The 24,856-nt window shown below is 37.3% G+C and overlaps 1 protein-coding gene across 1 annotated transcript in view; it reads right to left on the bottom strand.

The window, feature by feature from the left end:
• Window positions 1–24,856, bottom strand: part of LOC307149940 (uncharacterized protein) — a 128,800-nt gene that overhangs the window by 42,672 nt on the left and 61,272 nt on the right. Inside the window, exons 9-11 of the mRNA XM_079856572.1 lie at window positions 8,005–8,104; window positions 5,257–5,315; window positions 5,096–5,160 (exon numbers count right to left, since the gene is read on the bottom strand). Of these exons, the coding sequence (XP_079712698.1) occupies window positions 5,096–5,160; window positions 5,257–5,315; window positions 8,005–8,104 (224 nt within the window). The remainder of the gene's footprint in view (window positions 1–5,095; window positions 5,161–5,256; window positions 5,316–8,004; window positions 8,105–24,856) is intronic.

Below are 24,856 nucleotides of genomic sequence, written 5' to 3'. Positions count from 1 at the left end.
TTATAGCACAACATGTCTGTGATCGGCTACATGCTCATCACTGCAACCTTTCATGCCACGATCTAAATATAATGCTATAGATCTAAATATAATTGTTATAATCAACACTTTTCTTAGTTAACCTTGAGAGCTGTAATAGTAAAAATGTGCTTAAGTTTTTCAAGAGAATCCACTGTTCCACATGTAATACTTCGCTATTTCATATGCAAAGATGTTAGCCAACACAGTCTCATGTTACAAGTCTCACAGCAGACACACCCCTTCAAAAAGAGCGTTCAAATCAGAGGGCTAAAATCAGGGTATGAATTTTATTTTTTATTTTTCTAAATGATGACTATATTTTATGTAAAATCATAATACCATTATAAGTGCCCCCCCGGAAACATTTTAAAAATAAAATAATGCAGTTCATGACCCCTTTAAGACAATCCATGTGCAAATTCATAAGTCAACACCATTGCTGAGTATTTTCTTCTTAAAACTAGAGGTTCTTTCTCGCGCATCAAGCAGGTTCGGCTGCGTTTCTGTTTGCTGATAAATACTTAAATGTGAATAAAAGCCTAAATTCAATCTATTCATCACAAAGCGCTTGAGTCTCTTCAGAACATTTGGACTAAATCAATTCATATGGATTAGTTTTACAATCTCTTTATGAACTTTTTGAAGCTCAAGAATTGGTAGTTGCATAGCTGTCTATGGAGGGATAGAAAGCTCTCAGATTTCATCAAAAAGGTCTTCATTTGTGTTCCGACAATTAGTAATTACAAACAGTTTCATCAGAAGTTTTAACCTCTGACAGCCCCCCACCCCCTCTAAAGCCTCCTAAAGTATCGCTTCGGGGTAGATGCACCCCTGGTTAAGAATCAGTGCCCAAGTAAAACTAGGTTGATATTGTGAATGTAGATAAAAAGGAAAAAGATAAAAGATCAGCCTCAAAAAAAAAAAAGACTGACAAAAAAAAGTTGAAAAAGTTGACAAAAATCAAAGGAAAAGCATTTGCTTCAAAAGGCAACACACAACTTCATAAAACGGTTTTCCTCGCTCTCCAGCGGCCACCGGAGATTTATCTTCTAATCTGTACAAGCTATGCTTCAGAAGATCTCAATGCAAACCAGAGAAGCTCTCCTCCTCTGCTCTCTGAATAGAAGGTGCAAAATAAAATTATGCTCATTTCGATAATTAGATGATACAATTATGAGCTGGCAAACTAAGAAAAAGGAAAATCGCTCTGCAGTTGACAGGTTGGGGTGAGAGCACTGATGCAAAGTGCTGATAAAAGCACATTAAACAGGGCAGATTTCCCTATCAATGAGTGAATGGGAGTTACATTTCTTTGGGAAATCAAGAAGATGTGTGTGATATTGAGGCAAATTATGCTGAAATGAATCCACAGTGTTGTGGCCAAGTCATTTTTTGTTTCAGAAACAGGTTAGAACAAACAAATCTGTAAAACTGATCTAAAAAGAGCTGTTGCTTGTTGAAATTATGTAAGAATTTGGAAATAATTTATGCAGTTTAGATGTACAGTATTACATTACACAATGTAATTTAAAGGGGTTTGAATTCTATGCCCTTTTATGAAGTCCTGATTTTGTATTTGGGGTGTACCAGAATATGTTTTCATGCTTGATTGTTATAAAAAAACACATTGTTTTTCACATATTTTACATTGTTATAGCACCTCTCTCCCCTGTCTGACTCGAACAAGCCGATTTTGATGAAGGCCCTCCATCCGAAATGTGTTGTGACTGGCAGCGATTAGCGTGTGTACGGGAAATGTCCCGCCCTTCCATAACTGCGAGTTCTTCTCTAGTGTAAATATCATAGACTGTAAAAAATATGGACGTAGTGTCCGTGATGTCACCCATAGGTTTCTGAAGAGCATTTTTGAAGCCAAAAAAAAAAAAAAAACACTAAAATCACTTTGTAGTCCAGACGAGCCGTTCGTTGCAGTTCTTGAAAAGGGGATTCTGTTAAATAAAATATCTCCCTTTGGAGTGGACTTCGAGCTTTGAAACATTACAGATCTTTTTTTATCCTGAAACAGCAACATTACACACTAACTAAAGTGGAAAAAGTGGAAAAACATAATAGGACCCTTTTAAAGTAAATTATTTCTGCACTACTAATGTTATCAAGTGGAATTGTAAAAAATTACCATGTACAAACATGTTTCCTGAACACTGTCCAAACTGTCACTAGTCAGACAAACCGATGGTCACACCCCCAAAGTCAGGTCATTGGCTAAAGAAATGTGGCTGTCAGGCTTTTTGGTTGGGTTGGTGGGGTCGATTGGTTGGTTGGCTGGTATTTGAATCAAGTAAAAATACCTAAACCTTAATACAAGATTTACTTACCAAATAAGCAATAAAAAGTTAAGTTAGTATAAATAACACTTACTATATAAATAAAGATATATTCTATGAATTTTGTCATGCAATTTTGCTTATCACCAATAATTATTTTTTGCATTTTTGCCTTTATTGAAATCACTTGATGCCGGAGTGTTGCCCGTGAGGCTATTTATTTTGTTGTAGGGATGTTTAAATATTTTTATGCAAAAAAAAAAAAAAAAAAAATATATCCTTAATACAATGTTAACTCACTAAATGTAGTCCTGATAAGACAAAACAATTTGCCACTAAAGTTTAAAAAATAATAATAAATAAATTCAAGACGTTATTTAAAAATAATTATGCAGTTTTGCTTGTCAATATTTTTACACAAACAAGATTATTTTTTAAATGCTGCTTTGTACACATCTCACAGGAATCAGCCAACAAATTACAATGTCTCTGCATATTAAGCTTGGATAAGAGAAAGTATTTTAAGTAACATCAAAAATTACACACTTGAGCTGTAAGATACTGCACTGCATCTATTCTGGGCATGATCTGATGATTATATCCACACCTGTTTAGAAAAAGAAACATCTAAAGGCTGATAGAAAGACGAGATGTGCAGTAGCTGTCTAATATCTCTAAAAAAAGACCACATGATGCCGATTTGAGCCATAAAGGAGGAGGGCTGAATCTGTCAAGCTTCAGAAGAAAGTGGATGTAATGGATGACAAGTAAAAAAAATAAATAAAACCTTCACAGAGGTTGCACGGTGCTGGAACATGGGCCTTAAGCGCATCTGGCCAGAAATGATGGCGTGAGAGTTCAGTCGGTTAAATTGGGTGACACCGAATACAGTTAAATCAAACAAGCATGTTGGCTGAGGAAAGAGTAAATACGTCTGGATTAGATGCAGCAAATCAAATAAAGCTACAAAGAAGCAGGAGCTCATGTAACCAGGACATGGGAAGTTGAATCAAATACCCTGTTACTGTGGTGGCTCAAACTGTGTACCAGAATTAGGCCTGAAGAAGAATGCCAGAGAAAATGCTGGCTGATATGTGTTTTATGTTGTAAAGTTTTACAACATAAAAAAAAAAAGACTTGCTGTCTCAAAAATAGCGGTGATTTTTTTATTAGGTGAACTAAGGGTGTAGTGGGTTCACCTTTGTAGTACGGTTCTCTTGGTTCGAACCAAAAACCGAATTTACCGAATATCCAAAACACTGCTGTGTGCTGGGCCAAATGCGATTGTTATATGTGCGTAGATATGATGGTATTTTTACCACCTGAGAACTCAAAAAAGCTTATTAAATGTGTAAAGGAGTCAAAACAGTGCCAGGAATTCCTCCGGTACACACACAAATAAAGATCTGCTGTAAGGAAATGTTGTTTGCGACGCCTGTATGGAAACTGTAATGGGCAACATGGCTCCTATGACGGGGGAAAAACAGGTATGCTTGAGCATTCTGTCCTTTTTATGGTTGCATCTTGTGACATTGGTCCATGTCTTTGGTCTGTTGTGTTCATATATTTCATTCAAACCGCACCAGAGTTCATTTGGAAGTGGACTGAGACCCACTTTTTCAGTGCGCACCAGGGATTGAATGGCAGCGTTCACACTTATTCAAATGAACCGTACTAACAGAGCAATCATACCAGAGTTTGTTTCAATCAAATCAAACCAAACCTGCCAAGTGTGAACACACTCTAAGTGGACAATCCTGTCTCTGTTGAGTAAACAATGTGTCGAAACAAATCTTCAGATAACAATCGATTTAGCTGGAATGGAAAGATGATGCTTTCCATTGCCAAACACAAGTTGAAACACTGTCTTCTATCAGCGGATGAGTGTAAATCTCAGTGATATGAGAGAAAGACAAAGTTCTGCCATAGTGGCAGGGGTGCAGCAGTGCATTCTGGGTCTCCGAAGAGGCTGACATGAGATCTCATCTCCTGTATCAGTCTCCTTTCATCTCATCTGCTCCAACATAATTGCTTTGGGTCTCCTGAGTAACATAGTGCTGATTGGTAACTCAATAACTTCTTTCCAGATGATTAGATGAAACGTCAGTGTGTTGGAGAGTTTTTCAGGGTGTGCTAAAATCAGAGAGACATCAGGAATGGAGGACAAGCGGCCAGCTCAGGAGGGAGACGAGCCACGGACGTCTGCATGTACTTGAGATGGAAGTCATTTGGTTCAGCTCTTTCTGGGTTATTTTAAAAACGGTAAGTGCTTTTGCTGTGACAAATGAGCAAGGAGGGCTTTGTATTGTTAACTTTGAACTTGACAGTAGTCCTACATTTCAATTAAACTGAAGGACACATCACCTTTGTAACAAAAGAGAACTTGAAGCTGGCTTCATATTGACTCCATTTAGTTGACTATGCATAATATTAAAAAAGCATTAAAAGGATAGTTCACCGAAAAAATCTCTTCGGTCAGTTCCTCACACAAAAATATAGTGCTATATTTAAAAGGCTTGGCATATAGTGCACAGGTGGACTGCTTTTTTGGTAATTATATGGAGCTTTTTGTCATTTTTGGATATCCTTTCATTGAATGGAATGAAAGCTTTGTCAATATTCCTTTTTGCGTAGCAGAAAGTCATATGTGTGTAATGACATGAGGGTGAGCACATGGAGACAATTTTCATTTTGGATTAGCCATTTCTTTAAATGTCCTGCATTTAATAATGATGATAATAAAAAGCTCATATATTTGTTATAAAAAAATAAATAAAATCAAAACTTACCATAATATATTTAAGATTGTGCATGTGGCAAGTCCCCCTAGTACAGCTCTTCTGAACCATAAGACCTGTCCAAAATACTTCCATTACAATGTAGAATCCTCATGACACAGTTTAATGCACAACAAAAGGGATACATATGATATTAATTATCATAATATTACCTGTGTTTTAACATGGGAGATTTCAGAAAATAAAAAAGGCATGACGTTGACAATCCCACCTGATTGGAAGAAACATATTAGTCAAGATACTGTTGACATTTCTTAACCACTGTTAACTGAAAATGCAATTTATAGCTTAATGAGCTACCTAAACTTACCATTAAAAATTATTTTTGATGGTGTAAGAACCTATTAAAGCTGATTCAATCATATTGAAGAGATTTTTTTTAATTTATTAAAACCAGATAATTTAGATGTCACAACATGAAACACATTTACAGTGAATTATTAAATTAAATAAATGGCTGAAAAGTGTTACATAAACACCATTTAGGTTCATTCCTCTGGCTGGCTTGATAAATGGAAATTAAAAAAAAAAAAAATTGTACACTATAATATTCCCTCGACCACATATAAGCTTTTCAGGAACAACTTGTAACTAAAGCAGTAAGCAATGAAATACTTATAGAGGAATGGTTAAAGAATATTTTTAGAGATGTGAATACAATTTTTTTTTAAATACCCCCACAAAAAAAAAAAAAAAAAAAAAAAAAAACACAATAAAAGCTTGTTAAATAAATACATTTTATGTTTTATTTTATCAATTTAATTTAAAATTCTCCTGTCATGTAGGCCTAATATTCTTTATTAGACTAACTATAGGCTGTTTACAGTTTCCATATAGCAACTTGCCGCATTAATTTAAAACGTGCAGTCACAGTTGTGAGTTTATTTGCATTTTAAAATGGCTTCGAATGAAAGGTCTAAATGAAACGGTCCATTTTAAAAGTCTACCCTCAGTGTTAGTAACTCTTATAAAAAATCTAGGGAATTGAAAGCAGCTCTATAAATGTTCTCTTAAAAGTGCTGACAGTCACAACTGTGTTTTCTCTTGCACCAAATGAAAATCATCAGTAAGATAAATACGAACGAGGAGCAGGGGACTAAACCCAGTACATTACAACAGATGGCGCACAGCGAAAGGTAAGAGCCCTTGTAATTGCAGATGCTCCCGAGAGCCCAAAACCAGATTTCAGACAAATAAACCAAACGGTGGGCCCTTGTGAGACTGCTCCACTTTTTGTACCTATTCTACAGCATCTGCATTAACCAAGCAGATACTAACAACCTACCTTGTAACCGCCGCACAGTATGCTGACATGCATTATAAGCATCTCCCCCGCCCTTTTTTCTTTTTGTAAAGTGCTCCTGTATGATACCGGACCATCTTATTCCCTTCTTGTCAGCTGGATCAGAGACAGATAGACTCCCCTAGCTGTCACTATAAACAAAGCCTGGCCTTGTGACTCCTTAAAAGCAGACGCCCATTAGGTGCCTGGAGGTTCCACAGGGGCGTGTGCTGGGCCCTTTAAAAAAGCCGTTGAGCAAGCAGCTGTCTATTCAAAGGTGTCGCAGTGGCTTTGGCTGTAAATGAGAGCAAGGCGATGTGTGAGACTCTCGCAGGCGGATTTTGTTTGTTCTGTTGACAGGAGCCTCCTGCGGGCCAGCAAGGTTTGGCTGCCTCAGGACCTTACAGCTCTGAGTGTGGCAGCCAATTAACAGGATTAGAGAGAGGGACAGAGAGAGAATTCCCTGGACTCCTGGCTAACATCTACATTGTCACAGTGATAAGGTTCGAGAGGTACTTTCATTAACTGCTCAGCACACCAGCTGCAATGAACACACACACTGGTGTCTCTACAGATTCCAAATCTCTTCACTTCACTTCACTAAACCCAAACACACTGACATTGCCACTGCCCACACACTACACGAACAGAGAAACAAAATATTCTTCATCCTGGAATACACTGGCATCAGAAAGCATCTGGACACTTCAGTTCAATTTAAAAATGTATGAATACCATTCCATTCCATAAAATACAAATCCAAGGGCCATTCATTTTAAGACACAAACACACAATTCAAGCTAAATAGTCCCAAAAATGAAGTTTGTTTGGTTTAAACATGCCAAAAAATGGACTTATTGTTCAAAATTAAGTACAAAGTACTTAATGCAAATGGAACTGACTTCATGGCCAGTTGGTTAAGTTGGCATGAAACAGAAATTGCAATCAGCTTTTCTTCTCTATTGTGACCTACTGTAGGGCGAGACTTTATTTTGTTTCTGATCCAAGGTAATTATTTTGAACTAAAAGTAATAATTAAACAATGAAAAATCATTTTCGTCTCTTCAAACAAAATAAACATTAACTGAAATAATATAAAACAACATTTCTTATTTGATTTTAGTTTAACGAAATGCTAAAATAACTAAAACTAAATAAACTAACACTAATAAGTAAAAGTTACAGACATTAAAAATTTCAAAAACAACAAAATTACTAAAACTTAAACTAAAATAAAGTGAAAACAGAAAAATAAAATCTAAATTAAATATTAACAAAAACTATAATAGTATTTAAGTGATACTAAAATAACACTGCTACGATGTCATGTGAGTGAATGAAATGCCGTTGCTTAAGAAGGAAGGAACTATGATGTCCACATATAAATAATTTATAATAAACACTGCAACATTCTTGTAAAATTTTATTTGATGGTGGTGACTTTAAAAGCCATTGCAAAAATTAAGTTTGTTCCGAGAGAAGCTACAGCATCATTTGTTAGATGGTGATGTGTCACTTGATGTTTTGGTTCTGATGCAATGAAATTGCATTTTTGAGTGTGACATAAGTGTCCAAATAATTTTTTTGGGGGGAAAACAATAAGAGAGGTTTGTCTTACCGAGAGCTACTGTTCCCATTAGAAAAGGTTTCCCGATTTGGGTGAAGTCATTCGTGGTCTCTTGGTGAACTTCTGAACCCACAACAAATGTCACGGCCACCTTGGGGCAAAGAAATTATGACAGGCTGTAAGACGCACGGCACAGAGCATCCGATGTAATCCAACCCACCAATAGATTCTCATTTCAAATGACATTTGCAGGGATATACAAAAGCAAAGAAAAAGTGCAATGACAAATGTCTTGGTGGTTTCTGTCAGGGGTTACTGTGGAAATGCCTTGGGGGAGCACAACCAAAAAGTGTTTTACCACAAATTGATAGTTTTTAATGTCATGACCACTGAAATTGAGAAAGAGATGAGATACAATGTACAATGTGATACAAGATACAATGTGTGTGAGAGAGAGAGAGAGAGAGAGAGAGAGAGAGAGAGAGAGAGAGAGAGAGAGAGAGAGAGGGTGTATATGTGTGTGTGAGAGAACAATAGTCCTTGACCTGGATATTTGTGGTGCATGTCTAACTCACAGCTGAAATAATATTTACAGGCACTATGCGATAAACATGCTGCATCATTGGGATAATTTTTATTAGCTAAATTATTTGAGGTGACACAGACATGTCAGTGCAATTTTAATCCAGTACAATTAAATCTATTTGTTTAGAATGTGGGAACTCACAAAATAAGCACTCATTTATGCAGCCGGGCAACTAGAAAGGCTGGATGATACAGCTAATAAAAAATCTTGATTAAAAATAATCTTGATTTTTTTTTTTTCACCTTTGAATTTATGTATTTATTTTTTTGTTATTGTTTTCAGAGGAACAATCATTTAAACCAATGCAGTTCTTGTTTATTAAAATAATGATTGCATGTTTTCCAAACCGTTACTGAATAAATATTTAATAATTTTCATTTATTTAACGCACCAATATTACAAAAAATTATAATAATAACAATAACTTTTATGCATGTTTTTCTAATACTAATACTAAAAATAATTGAATACACAAAATTTGATATTTAAAACATGACAAAAGGAAACTTTTTTTCGGTTGGCAATGCAAATAACCAAATTTCTAAAATGACTCATCAAACCGTACAGTTTGAACGGATTCACATTAACGGATCGAACTTTCCAAATCTAACGCAATTTTTCTACTGAAGACGACGCTATAAAACTAAATTATTGTCTAACTCTTTCTTAAAACGTTCTTAAAACGTTCATACGTATACTACTGAGTTGGGATACTAGGAAGTGGTTCTGGTACTCTCGTTAGGAAAAATAATAGGTAAATAGAAAGCACATTTCATCACTATGCACACCACGTGATTTTAAGTAAAACAGCACTAGTGTGTTAGCTGCTAGGCCAGGCCTATTATAGCCTACTACAGCATTTCAATATGCAAGAAGTTAATATTTATTGAGTATTAAATATTGACAGTTACCTTGTCTATTTTTGCTCCAACCAAAGTATTCCAAAAAGCCACCGCAAAAACGACTGTTACACGTCTCAGAGCAGCACGCAGTAGCCATGTATTGTTCCTGAATGAATCAGTGTGAACGAATCTGAGTAAACGATTCAATGATACACCCATAATACTCTTGCCGCCCCCTACAGAAGTAACAATCACCATTCACCACCGCTAATGAAACACAAGTGCAGTGGAAATAAAAATCGTGAGACATTTTATAGTCCATTATTTGCCAGTTAAATAATAGAGAACATATAACTAACAACACTTCTGCTAATTTAAATAGACCACTCATAATGCATTTCTTTCTGGTGATAGGCAGAATGGGAGATTCAGATCTTATTCGGCGCTGTTATTATTGTGTTCCAGGAAATCACAGGACCTTCCTGTTGTGTTAACCCCAATTCTCACTATAGTCGGATTGCCAGAATATCCTACACGGCTGGCCACGGGAGGACGGTAGTACTGAGCAGAGAGGGGCTGCTCTTCTATCGGGAGATGACAGCCCACCTGTGCGGCCAGACTCAGTGTGCAGTCGCGTCCGAGCTGTGAGATTGTTAATGGAATTTTGCAGCACTACATGCCCGTGAGAGAGCAACGAGAAGCTCCTCAGAAACAGCCTGCCTACATCTCACTGCCCACACATGCAGGGCCAGGAAATTACTCCCAATGAAGGCAGACATCTCACTCCCTCTAAAGTTCAGAAAGAGCGAACGTTTTGGATACACACACACCACACGTCTTAAAAATAAAAATAAATAAAAATAAAAATAAAAATAAAAATGTGTGGTGTGTGTGTGTGTGTGTATCCAAAACGTTCGCGCTTTCACATTTAACAAAGTAGGCTATATACATTTTATTTGGTTCATGTTATTTGATATAATTACTATACTTTTTAAAATATACACTTTTAAGTGTTTTTTTTTTTTTTTTTAGAATGTCTGTAATGGGCAGCAATGTTGCATTTATTGGATCAAAATAAAGTAAAAAACAAAACAAAAACATTAATAGTGTTAACTCACAATTTAAAATAACCGTTTTCTATTAAATACATTTTAAAATGTAATTTATTCGGCAAAACTGAATTTTCAGCATCATTACTCCAGTCTTCAGTGTCACATGATCCCTCAGAAATCATTCTAATATGATGATTTGGTGCTCAATAAACATTTCTTAGTAGTATCAGTTGAAAACAGTTCTACTGCTTAAAGGGCACCTATTATGCAAAATGTACTTTTACATGGTGTTTGAACATAAATGTGTGTTGGCAGTGTGTGTACACAACCACCTTATAATGATAAAAATCCACCCAGTGCTTTTTTATAATCCCCATAAATCATAAGCACTGTCTCAGAATGAGCTGTTCTCAGATTCGGGCCAATGTGACGTCACTTTGCACAGGCCCCTCCCACGACTGTTGATTGACACTGCAGTTTGAGCATAGACCCACCCTGAGTGAGCTGGACACAGAGTCTGCCATTGTTTCGACGCTTGAGCAGCTGTAGACAAGAATGTCTCCTAAGCGATTGAGGTGTTTTGGTGTTGGATGTAAGAATGAACATAGCAGTCTTCATTTACTCTCGCTGTTACTCGAGGATGGATCTGTACTGTTTGTGATCCAGCTTACGGTCTCCGGAGCGACAGGCCTAACGTGACTGATCACGGCAGAAATGAAAGTGAGAGCGCGCACTTTATGACAGCTCATCGAGTCATTGAAAAAGTGTGTTTAATATTTGTTTACTGTTAAGTTGTAATGAGTGTTTTGTGTACTTCGCTGTGTATGTTGATGATAATGAAAGGGTGAGAGAGAGAGTTTATGGATAAGACTTTAATGCTCACTTCTTATACTGTTTATTCAGCTCTTACTGTGACTCTCTGGAGTCAAACTAACGCTTCATCTTTTGTGTGATGTAACTTACATTAAACTTCATTGAACTCATCAGTATATTTTGGTCATCATTCGGACAGGGTCTGCTACAGCAGGCTTGTATTAATAGTGGATAAAAGCAAGATGAAAAATAAGTTAATATAAAAACTAAAACAGCGCGTTTTTCTGAGCCCCCAAAAATTACAATTTAAACATGCTGTAAAAAATTATCTGTTGGGTATTTTGAGCTAAAACTTCACATACATACTCTGGGGACATCAGAGACTTATTTTACATCTTGTGAAAAGAGTCATAATAGGTGCCCTTTAATATTTTTATGGAAAACTTTAATATTTTTCAGGATTCTTTGATAAAAAAAAAAAAGAAAATTTTTTTGGAATTGTAATCTTTAACATTATAAAGCTTTTAGGTTTGGAGATTAAAAAAAAGATTAAAAAATAAAAACTTTTTATAATGTAACATTTTCATTTCATCTTTTCTGTAAAATACTTTGATAACATCTGTCATGCAGCTTTAATGTGTACATGGCCTTTGATTATCTATAAGTGGAATTTACGGGTGACAAATATTTGAATGTGAAATATTTGAACAAGCATGAATGTGTAGTAGTGTATGAGTCTCTGAATTAGCTTTTTTTTCTGTGAAATTGTAATTCAGAGAGTTTATCAATGAGCAGAATTGGAAAAGCTGGTGTAGAGAGTATATTTTGTTTGTAAGTAAACATCCTGCTTTCAAGGACCTGGGAAGAGTGACCTGGATTACTGAGAAGACATTCCATTAGATGCACACGTGTGGCTTTGAGCTCAGGTAGAAAAAAACAAGATCACATAAAAGTGGCTCTTTGTTTCCTTTTAAAAGGCCTGGATGGTGGAGGGAGACCAAGCAAAGACTGTGATTAGCCTCTTTCTAACTTGACATTGTCAAAAATCTTGAGTGACATCAAAGAAAATTAAGTGTAAAAGCATATATTACCCAACAGAGACTGTTCGCTCAAATCTCATGGCTTTGTCTTAGAGAGTCCTACCCAACCCTTCAACATCTCTCCTTGTTCTCTCTGTTCATTCCTTTTGTTTTGAGCATTGCTGGAGCTGAGAATAGGGTGGGAAAGGGCAGAGGTGCTCTCCCAGAGGAGAAGTTCTGGTCTGCTTAGCATTCATATTGGCATGTTTAACACCGAACCTAAAGGCATAGGGATACGTTCACAACCCAATTGGTCAGCTTTTATGACATAGCCTATATTTCGAGATGGAACTTAACGAACATCCAAAACAATGCTGTGTGCTGGGCTAAATGCGCTCGTTGAATGTGCGTAGCCTACATATGATGGTATTTAGACCAGCTGAGAACTCGTGAAGAGCTTATAAAATGTGTAAAGGAGTCAAAACAACAGGGATCCCTCCGCCACACACACAAATACACTCTTTGTGCAAGGAGACGCAGTTCTGATGCCTGTATCGAACTGTGGGCAACATCACGAATATGAATCTCATCTTCCCGTTTTTGGTTTCTTTACATATATTTGGTCCATGTTGCGTTCATATTCCATTCGAACCGCACCAGAGATCGCTTGGAAGCAGACAGAGCCCCATGTTTTTAGCGGTCTCAGTCCGCTTGTTTGGTGCGCACCAGGGTTCGGATTACAGCGTTCACCCTTATTCAAAATGAACCGTGCTAACAGAACCATCATGCCAGAGTTCGTATTAATTAGGGCTGCAACAACTAATCAAAAACAAAAATTGTAATAATCGATAATAAAAATCATCGACAACGAATGTCATTAACGATTAGTCGCGTCTGCCCACAGTGCACGGAAAACTTCCGCTAGTCACATCCAATTACAGCACTGAATAATGCATTTCTATGGACAAAATGCATAGAAAAATATAGTGGAGTAAACTGCTGCGGGTAAGGTATGTAATCCAACGCGGTGAGTGCATGCACGTCAAACAGACAGGACGCATTAGAGGGAGACAATTAAAATTCAGCGCAACAATATTAATTTAGCTGAAATATGTGTTGTTGGACATTAAATTTTGGTTTAAATGTCAACATGTAATTCATGAGAGTGGTAATTGTAAAGGGATAACAGCGTGTAATTGGATATGTAAGACGTTTCTTACATTTACAGGATAAAGAAATGACAGTAACAGGATACTGTGTCCAGTTAACATATATATAACATACATATATATATATATACACACTATATGTTTACATAGCATTCAATCAGCTTTGGGCAATAGGTTGTCAATAAAATAAAAGTGGGCTTTTAAATCCGATTAATCGAAGAAATAATCGACCGATTAATCGAAGAAATAATTGACCAACTAATCGATTATCAAAATAATCGTTAGTTGCAGCCCTAGTATAAATCAAACCAAACCTGCCTAAAATTCCTTAGGAGAAATAAAAGACACAAATGAGGCCTGAGAAGTATTTGAGAGAAAAAGAGTCAAAACTTAGAATGTGGTAAAAAGAAACCTAGAACATCCCTTTATTCTCTTGCTCCAATCTCTATTAAGACTTAATTATTTTATATTTTATTAAGCAATATTTTATTGCTCAGAGGTTGCTCTTTTTAAGCTCGGCAGATTTAGTTTTCACAAAAGTTTCATGGCCCCCAAAATATTTTGTTGTATGAATATCTGAATATGCAATGTATCAAAAGAAAGAACAGAACCTCTGCTTTAAAAACAATAAAAATTGTGTTTTTGTCAAAGACTACATCCAGATAAGATTCAATACGATGATCAAAACATAGGAGTAGATTGAGTCCATCAACACCCCCAAAGCTTCACAGTCCTATAGCTCGTCCAGGGTCAACATTTCATTCAGTAATATTTGATTTATATGCTGTTTAATGTTGATGATCACATTATTTTACATATGCATATGATTACATATGATATCGCTTGTTCCTGCTTCTTTGCCTGTTTTGAGATCAGGAGACTCTTTCAGAAGATGCCTAATAGCGCCCCCTACCGTATAACAGTGAAAACACGGAAAGCCAGAAATTTCTATCAATGGCGGGGAAGCGTTTTCTCAAAAATTACGGAAATTTCCATCAATGGCAGGGAAAGAGTTAACTTCGTTAGGCACAAATGAATTGTAATTGGCTGCTTTTTCGGCAGTCTCTGCACATCGCCAGTGATGTGTCTAATTTTTTTATCGATCATTTGTTGGTAAAGGGTGAGAGACCTGAAGAGCCACATGATTTGTCAAAGAGCCAGGTTTGGCTCATGAGCCATGGTTCCCAACCACTGGATTAGTGGAAGACAAGAATGCAATTTCCTTCACTGTTTGAGATAGCATCCATAAATACGCAAACATTCACTCTCACTATGATAATAGACACAAAGTACACAAACTGATATAGTCAGACAACACACACATCCGTCGACCAAACACCTTTAGCGCTTTCTAAGTAAAGCAAATCCTCTCTAAATGCATGAAGGCCACTCCAGCGGCTCCAATCTTCTAATGCACACAGGGGACTAGATGATGGACTGAGTGAATCCATTTCACAGAGCATCAGACTAGCAGGAGAGATGGAGGAGAAAGAGGACAGGTGGTTGGGGAAGCTGACATCTTAACCCCCTCGTCTGCTACATTGCAATCTTCTCTACGTCTTTTGTCTGCACACTTTTGAGCGAGAGAAAACATGACAGAAATTTGCTTTTGCTCTTCAGCCGAGCTGATATATACACCCTGACAGACCGGAGCAACAGAAGTTGTTCTTCATCTCGCAAGTCAAATTACAGGAGTTGCACTCGCTAAAAAGTTCAACATTGCTTTGCTGTACTGACGGCTGAACACAGCCTGCTGTGAAGTGATAATAACCCTCTCCAAAAGAGTTATATCTTATAGCACAATAAATCTAGGCCTATAGAACGTATCCTGGTTGTGTATTTCTTTTTTAATGCCAAGAAGGTGAAAGATAAACTCCTATATAAAATGGATAGTTCTGACTCTGCAATCTGAGATTTATTCAAAACTGTTGTGAAATAGCACATGTACATTCACCTGTGATCACAAATTAACTGAATTTATAATTAAAGGAATAGTTCGGCCAAATATTAACATTTTGCCATAATTTATTTGCTCATAAAACTCCAAAAATATTAATTTCTTACAAAAAAAAAATCTTGATTTAAAACTATTTAAAATGAGGACATTTTTTTTCACACAATTTAGGTTTGTACAACAAGACTAGAATGAATATGCAAATGAGCCCCGTCTCCATTCACTCATACAAGGTCGTCTACAAGTCGATGTATCAGAATGGTAATGCGTATCGCTCTCTACGTCTGAACAATCGAACTGAACAATCATGCCCCCCCCACCCCCACCCCCCAGTCAGCACAGTTGCACTTTCTAGATAGGGACTCTATGCAATGGAACTTCAGTGTAATGTTGGATGCCCTGCTAATGTTTTTTTATATTTTCTTATTTTATTTATTGTGTGAGTGTGTATATGAAAGTGAGTATTGTTTTAGAGGCTGCACAAGCAAATTTCGTTGTATGGTTCTACTGCACAATGACAATTAAAGTGTAATCTATTCTATTCTAAATCATGTTCCCGTTTGCCATCTTAGAGTCAGACAGCTGCCTTCTAACAATCAGTATAGAAACGCTTTGAAAAACTCAGAACGTCAGTGGAGAAAGGCATTAAGTTCATCATTACATTGTAATATACATCATAGGCCTATACATACTTCACCCAATTCATAATTCAAATGTACCCAATTTTTCATATCAACAGAAGATTATACCAGGATAACCTGGCTTCTCTTGAGACTCCTCTGCTTCACAGCAGTTAATGATATGCTAAAGCCCGCTAAAGACTAAACATTTTACTGTTTAATGTTATTTTTTAGTATTATTTTTCATTATTCATTTTCATGATAATTTCATAATGTATTTTGTGAAGTCAGAGTCTGTTGTACATGTGTGCTCATGAGAGATCTGGGAGAGTTATATATTTTGCTTAGAGGTATGTGTGCAATGCAACGTTCACTGAGCAGAGATGTTCCAATGATTGAATACATCAAATGTGTACAGTTGGTATGTTCTTTACAAGGAAAGGAATGTTTTTCAACTGATGCAAATTTACCACAAATGAATACACTGAGAAATCGTTTCTTAATATGGAAAGTGGATTGTACCATGTGTAAGCATGAGGTATACGTTCCATTTTTAAACATAAGCAACATGTTTTTCTACCAAACAAGAAAGTTGTAAGTCCCAGAGTGGTGTACAGTATATAAGCTCAATCTTACTGTACCACCCCAGATAAACATAGAGGCATGAAGGGGTGAGAGGAAGGAGAAATAGAGGCATGAGGGGGTGAGGAAGGAGAAACACAGAGAAACCATTTACAGCTGGCATGATGGGGTGAGGGAATAGAGAAATGAAGAACAGAGAAATCTGGAATGAAGACCTCCTCACCTATAGCCTTATTCTGCTATGCCTGTTTCTCTATGTCTGATACATGTATAAAATAATAAATAGAAATCTCTTGGCAAAATATCTGGTGTAGCCTCCGTGATTCAACCATAATTTTTGACGCGAGAAACACCAGCGATTTCAAAACGTGTTTTCACTGCAGTTTTAAGGAGAAAATATTCAACAATGCGGTTGACTTTTGAATTTGCACATGGCTTGTCTTAAAGCATATTGAAAACACCATATAAACATTTAAACAACATTAAAAAGTTGATTTTCACCAGAGGGGATCTTTAAAGTTGTGACAAAATGTTTAAGGATTATGTCTATTTAGCTCATTACTCAAGTAAACTGAAGTTTACAAGCAATTTTTTTTTTTTTTCAACAAGTGAAAAAGTTTTTCAACAAGTGAAAAAGCAACAAATTTATTGTAACAGATTATCAGCTTATTTTATGAATAGAAGAGGTGGGTCATTTTGTCTGATTTGCAATATCATGCTTGATTATATTCCAATAAAAATAATTAGCTAATATTTTAGAGATAGAGCAGAAAAAATCTGTTTCTAAAAGTGAAAAACGAATGTGGCTTCCCGCTGAGGCAGTGATGCAGTGTAAATGGCCTATTTTATCTCTGCCTCTCAAAGGGTGAGGTATAAATACTCTCTTGACCATCTTGCAAAATGGGACACAAACCACAGGTAAGAGGAAAAGAGTGGATGTTATTTTGAGTTTTTGAGAGAGGCAATACTAAAGAGTGTGCAGCTCTCAGACAAAGAGGTCATTTCTGATCCCTTCGCATGATAAAATACGCAATAAAAAAAGTGTAGTGAACTTTTCGGATGTCCGTTTTAAAGGATAGCAATTCAGCTATTGCACATTGGAGGCATTGATGTTTTATTAATAGAGCTGCACGGAGAAACACTAGGGGTGTACATCTACTGGGGCACGTGGGCTGAGCCAGACAGCTGACAGCACAGCGGAGAGTCTGGTCTCCTGACACTGATCTGTTTGGTTTCTGCAGTCCTCTCTACAGAACTGTATATGCACAGAGCTTCTGTCTTCACTCCAAAACCAGCAAAAATCAATGAGAGAAAAATGCAAATACATGTAAAATCAACTTGGTTCTTGGCCATAAATAATAGTTTAGTTTGGACTTCTTATTTGAGCTATAAAAAAATTATCGTATCAAAGTGTCCACTTCGAGTTTTACTACTTACCATTACTCTCTGGAATACTTGATTCTGGTTTGGTCAACCGCGACACTGAGTGGTAAAACGGGACCTTTCATAGATTTCCATGTCAGCATACCAGTCCGACCTAATGAATCCATAAAGTTCTTTATGTCGATACAAAGCACCTTTGATTCATTTTGATGAAGTTTTTATACGTCTTATGCATTTACTGAATCATTTTAAATGTACAGTTCTAAAATAGCATCATGTATATTTTTTCTGATACTATTTTGTATTGTCAGAGAGGAGATATAAGGGACTTATATTGCTCTTATATTACCCAATATTAAATATAGGGATAGTTAATATTAAATACCATAATGCCATTTTTTTTACAGTGTTAGTAACAACATGGTAAAGTTTTATGTGGTTCTCTCTGGATCGAAACAATTGTAATTACCACAATTGCAAATACCCATAATTGTATGGGTCAAGCGTCTAGGGATGATTATCACTTCAATAGAGTGACGAAAGAGTCAAGCAAGTTTTTTTTCAGTGCTGCGCTGGAGACACCGGTCCAACAGCACTTAAGTCGGGGTGTGGTGGGGTTTTGCCGATCTGCCCACCGGAAAAAGTTCAGGTGCTCCTGATGGCCAGTCAATCTGAGAATAATTTTAATTCCCTCCATAGCCAATCCTTGCCCTGGCCCTGGGACTTCAGCCCTTATGTTAATGTTTATGATATATTCATGAACTTCCAGTTTGTCCATGTTTCCTAGGGCCTATACCATGTGATTGGCTGTTCGCTAGTGATGTGACACTTTCATGTGCACACGCTCCATGAACTCAGGATCAAAGCCAAAGAGTTGACAGAGAAAGTTGATGATCAGCATCATGGTAGCAACAAAGCCTCAATGAATTGGTTTGGTTTTGTCAACTTGAAACTAATCATGTAACCCTGAGTTTGTTCAACTACCATCATAGTATATGTCCCTGGACAAACTTCCTTGTTTCCTGTGTTTGTATTCAATTTGCCTTTGTTTCCCACCACGCATTTGTCATTATAGTTAACAATTATGTTCCCCTGCCCTTCCTCGTTATCTCCTTGTATTTAAGCCCTCAGTTTTGTTCAGATTTGCCCAGTGTTATCTTTGTCTACACCAAGCGTCCTGTCTCCGTTGGTCCGGTTCAGTCCTGTCTACTTCGTTGCCGCTGGTTTCACCAAGTCTCCTGTTTACTTTCTTGCCGATGGTCCCGTCTAGTCTTCCTCTCCCTCCTCCTCTGCCAAGTCCCTCCAGCTCCTCACCTTCTGGCTTCCTTCAGTTCCTCAGCTCTGCCTACGGTGGCTCCGCCGACCTCTTCAGTTCTGCTTTTGCCGGCCCCATTTCAACTCTTTGGCTCCTCCTTGCTCCATGCTCCCTCGTCTCCACCATGGACCGTCATGCCACTGGCTCTACCAGTCTGCCTCGCCCCTCAGGCTCCACCTTGGTCAGACTTCACCCTGATATCGCCACAGGTTTCCAGGCCTCCAGCTGTGCCGCAGCCTTCCACCCCTTCAATCTCCTTGTATTTAAGCCCTCAGGTTTGTTCAGATCTTTGTCCATTATTATCTTTGCCTACACTACATCGCAAAGCTGTTACGTTTTTTCCTGTGTCTAAGCCTTGTTCTTTATTGGAGAACCTGCTTTGTTTTTGTGTTTTTGCTTAAAATGTAAATTGGCTGTGATCAAATCCACGTCTCCTTCCCCTCTTCCTTGCCTGCACCACTGTAATACTGATGGCAAAGTTGAATTTTCAGCATCATTACTCCAGTCTTCAGTGTCACATGGTCTTTCAGAAATCATTCTAATATGCTGATTTGGTGTTCAATAAACATTTAATTTTATTATCAATGTTAAAAACAGTTGAAAATGTAATATTATAGGTTTGAAATATTATAAATGTTTTTACTGTCACTTTTAAAAGTATTAGTTTCTTTGAAAAACTTACTGACCTAAAATTTTTGATCGGTAATCTACATTTACCAAAAACACATTGAAAAAAAAAAAGTCTAAAAGTCCAGAAATGGCCTTGCTTGTCTGAAACGAGAATCAAAAAGAAATGTGTACTTTGCCAGACTTCCACTGAATCTCTCTTCACTTTTAAATTCCAGTGCGGTTAGATTATTTACTGATGCATCTCGCAGTGGTGTTAAAATTGCACTCCATACACTATGTGTTCGCTGACAGTCATGTATCACCTCTAGCTCTTCAGTATTTCTAGGTGTTGAAGTGTGCTGCTGACAAAATGCGAAAATCACACATAACCATGTGATTCACTGACGCAATAGATGAATGACACCATAACTTTAATTTAAAAAATGATAATAGCAACATTTGCAGAAAATGTCTCCATATTTTAAGATATATTATAATTATTGCTTAATTTTAGAAAATCCCCCCTTAATTAATCATTTAGAACAAGACAACATATTAAAACTTTCAGTTCAACATAACAGAATGTATAAAAAATACTTTAATATTCATTTTCACTCAACTCAAAAGACTTGGAGGGAATACAATGTACAACTTGAAAATCCCATCTAATTTCCTTGACTTTTTAAGTCTTTTTGAATGTCTTTTTAAGTACAGTAGATTTTAAAAAACAAGTGAACTGTGTGGGTTAGTTAGGGATAAGTATCATAATAGAGCCTCGCTCTTCCTCTGCGTGTCTCTGTCTGTGTCCTTCAAAATTACCTCAATAATGAAAATGATCGATTTCAGATTGTCTCGACAGTGGCTTCCCTTGTGTAAAGCTAAGCAGCGGACAAATCTATTGCTTTTTCATATTACAGCTTTATTGTTTCTATTCTTATTTTTGTCTGTAGAATATATGGCACAGATGAGGCAGACGGAAAGTCTACTAGCTGAAGGAATTAGCACATCGCCTACAGATCTCGTGTTTGGCAGCGAGACAGGCGGTAGTTGAGCTTAATTGCTGTGTCCTGAAACCCCGGGCCGTGAGCCGACAGGGTGACATTTACATGCTTTGAGAGGCACTTTTGATTGTGGTTTTATGAATTACATGATTAGAGGAGATTTTGCCAGCTATTCTAAGACGCGCTCGAAGCAGATTGCGCTGATTAGCTAGATAGTGCCTCCCAAAAGTCAGGCCTCATGCTAGCTGCGACATTTAGGAGAAGTGATTTACCAGCTTGGCAGTGAATTGTTATGATGAGGTTACAACCTTATGGATTCCTGGAGTGTGTTTGTGATGGAGTAGTGGAGCTCTTCAGCAGAGACAATAAATAAATCATCATGGAGAGAGAAAATTGATTTTTTTTCTCTCTCTGTCTTTCCCTGACATATTGTGAAATCAAAAAATCATTGGGAACTTTGAGGAAGAAAGAACCATAAGTAATCAGCATCTCTGACATGAGACAAACTTGATTAACCCTGCTTCATAATGCATTTAACTACACAGAGTGGGCAATCATAGACTATACAGACTCTGTTACAAATCAATTCATTTTCAGCATCTAAAAAAAATTGTATTGGCCTAATGCAGGGCCCATGATGAAGTTACAAGGGTGGGCCTTATACCGCTCCCTTCTGGGAAGTAGTTGCAGTCACTGAACAATAGGGCTGTCACTTTTGTGAAAAAATCCTGTTCGATTTTTGAGACACAAGTGTTCATTGAATCGATTGTAAAATCGATTTACCATGTCTAAAGACGTTTCCATTTTAAACGCCAAATATAGGCAAATCCACGGAGAACTAACAGGCATTAGGACGAATGTAAAGAGGGCGCTTGAGACGCGCACAACTCAGCAATATTCCTGATGATTTATTGGCGTGAAGTTTCGTGCACAATGACAAGGAGAGCAACATTCTTGAAAAACAATAAGCAGAGTGGACTGCCATAACATCAATGAAAAACATTACTGCAGGCTTCAACATGGCTGTGTTTACGATTAGAAATGTCAAACAAATTTTGACAAAAAGGCGATTGTAGACCGTAGCCCAAATCTGTATCTGTATGAATGAGACTGTCTGAATACCGGCAGAATTGACATTTTTGTAGTAAAAAGAGACATATTATGCAGAAGTATAATTTGCTGTTATGTGTTTTTGTCAGAGCCTGCAGTTGCTGTGTGACGCGCATTCGCTGCAGGCGTATCGTGACGAGCTGAACGCGCTCCGAGGGAAGGCCGTTAAAATCGATTCCCTATTTTCGTTTTCGAAACTTGTTTTGGTTGGTCCAATCGATTGTGCAATCGATTTTCGAACATAAAATGACAGCCCTACTGAAAAATAACATGTAGTTAGTTGTACTGAGAAACGCATCCCTTACAAAGAAGTACTGTCGTGATACAATAGTACATTATTGCTAATAGCATGATACTGAATCCATATTCCTATACCTTGGCAATTACATGTATTAAAAAAAAACAAACATGGTTTTACAATGGAACATACAGTATACAAATATTATATTGACAAGAAAGTAAAATAGTGTGTCATTCTTTCATTCAAACTGATTGCCGAATCAGACTGAATCGGTCACTGGTTCAGTTCTTTCCTGGCTCATTTCCTACATCAGCGACAGAAAGTATTATATCACTACACAAGGGTATAAAACTGTCACTGCTCCGATTACACAGGGTTCAAGTTCTTGGCCCACTACTGCTCATCATTTATATATATATCCACTTGGTGACATCATGCATGGACTTCAATGCTGATGACATAGAAATTTACCTTACCAACAGCTCTGATAGGCCATCCCTAGTCTCGCGTAGCCAGACCTTCAGACTGACGGCAGAAGGTCTGGACTCTATCGCAGCTTTTCTTGGCCAAGAGGACGTTTGACTGACATATAACGCAACCAATCACAGTTCGTTTTGTTCCGCGTCATGTTTAGGGGCGTGCCAATATAATGTCGATGTCCCTACAATAACAGACCGGCGTGCATTTAATAAATTATTCATTCAAGAACGTTGTGCAAGTTTACTGCAACAATGGAGCCGCAAACTTCACATACTTTTGAAAATCCAGCGTTTAGTTGATCCTGGTAAGCGCTCATTTATCTCAGTTGTAAACACAACGGCTTTCTTCTTCCACGAGGGGTTTTGGCGTCACGGCATTTGTTTCCAGACGGACCGTTAAAGAACGCGACACACACGTCTCGCGGACATCCTGTAGAATTCAACCAATCAGGTCGCGACTTCGAAACTCCTGAAGTGTTTCCAGAAAAGTGTGCCATATGCATCAGACGTTTAGCCAACATTCCGTGGGCGTGACGTCTGAGGCTGAGACTAGGCCATCCCTGCCTTACTCGCTCATTGCATGTATCAGGGATATCAAGCATTGGATGTCCTTGAATTTCCTTAAAACTGAAATATTGATGATTGGCTCTGCTTCCGCAGTCAAAAGGATGGACCTGTCCTTTGATATAGATGGGGTTCATGTTAAGCCTTCTTCATCTGTCCATAATCTGTCCCAAAAAAAACTTATTGCAAGATTACAGAATATTCAAAACTCAGCAGCAAGAGTTCTCACCTCTACCAGGTGTTCTGCTCACATTACTCCTCTACTGTATGATCTTCACTGGCTACCCCTTTGGCATCACGTATTCACTTTAAGATATTACTTCTAACATTTAAGGCATTAAATGGTTTTGCACCCCCATATCAGTCTGATCTACTCTACCCTTACTACCCTGACCGGTCCCTTAGATCATCTGAACTTGGTATTTTGTCCATGCCTCGTTTTCGGTTGTCAACTGTAGGTGGAATGTCATTTAGTGTTAATGCTCCTAAATTATGGAATTTACTACCCCTTACACTTATTTGTCTACCTTCTAGACTCAGCTAAAACATATCAAATTAATATGTTTTTGGATAATATGGCTATATGTGGCATTATGGCTATACTGGTGGGACTGGTGATTGTCCTGCACCACTTAACAGACGATGAGTGGAAGAAGAATCTTTCCTTCATCAACAACAACAGCTTATTCTGTGTGTCATACATCATTATGCCATTCCTATGTCATTGCACATGTCCAGTTTCAGTTTTCAATCTGATCAAGTGTTTACATGAGCTATTGAATGGATTGGAAAATCTTCAAACTACCCCTTACAAACTGAATGGAATTTAAATTGGATTTGGCTAATTCATTATATATATATGTATGCGTATATACAGTGCTATGCATAAGTTTAGTCACCCATGCTAAAGTTGACTAAAAAGAGGAATAAAAAATCATCTTTTGGAAATTGAACTTAATGCCTTAATTAAAAAAAATTAGGAAAACTCCAACCTTTAAGGACACCAATTTTCTTTGTGAATGAATAATGTATCGCAAATAAATAAATGTTCTCCCTTAAAATACAGGGTGCATAAGTCTGGACACCCCTATGTTAAATTCCCATAGAGGCAGGCAGATTTTTATTTTTTAAGGCCAGTTACTTCATGGATCCAGGATACTATGCATCCTGATAAAGTTCCCTTGGCCTTTGGAATTAAAATAGCCCCACATCATCACATAGCCTTCACCATACCTAGAGATTGGCATGGTTTTATTTCAGTTAGCCTAATAGCTGGTTTGATTTGCATTGAGAGATGATCTTATGGAAAGTACTCCATGCCAATCTCTAGGTATGGTGAAGGCTATGTGATGATGTGGGGCTATTTTAATTCCAGAGGCCAAGGGAACTTTATCAGGATGCATAGTATCCTGGATCCATGAAGTAACTGGCCTTAAAAAATAAAAATCTGCCTGCCTCTATGGGAATTTAACATAGGTGTGTCCAGACTTATGCACCCTGTATTTTAAGGAAGAACATTTATTTATTTACGATACATTATTCATTCACAAAGAAAATTAGTGTC

The sequence above is a fragment of the Squalius cephalus genome (assembly GCF_949319135.1).
Source record: "Squalius cephalus genome assembly, chromosome: 22".
NCBI lineage: Eukaryota > Metazoa > Chordata > Actinopteri > Cypriniformes > Leuciscidae > Squalius > Squalius cephalus.
This window is presented reverse-complemented; position numbering and strand designations above follow the sequence as displayed.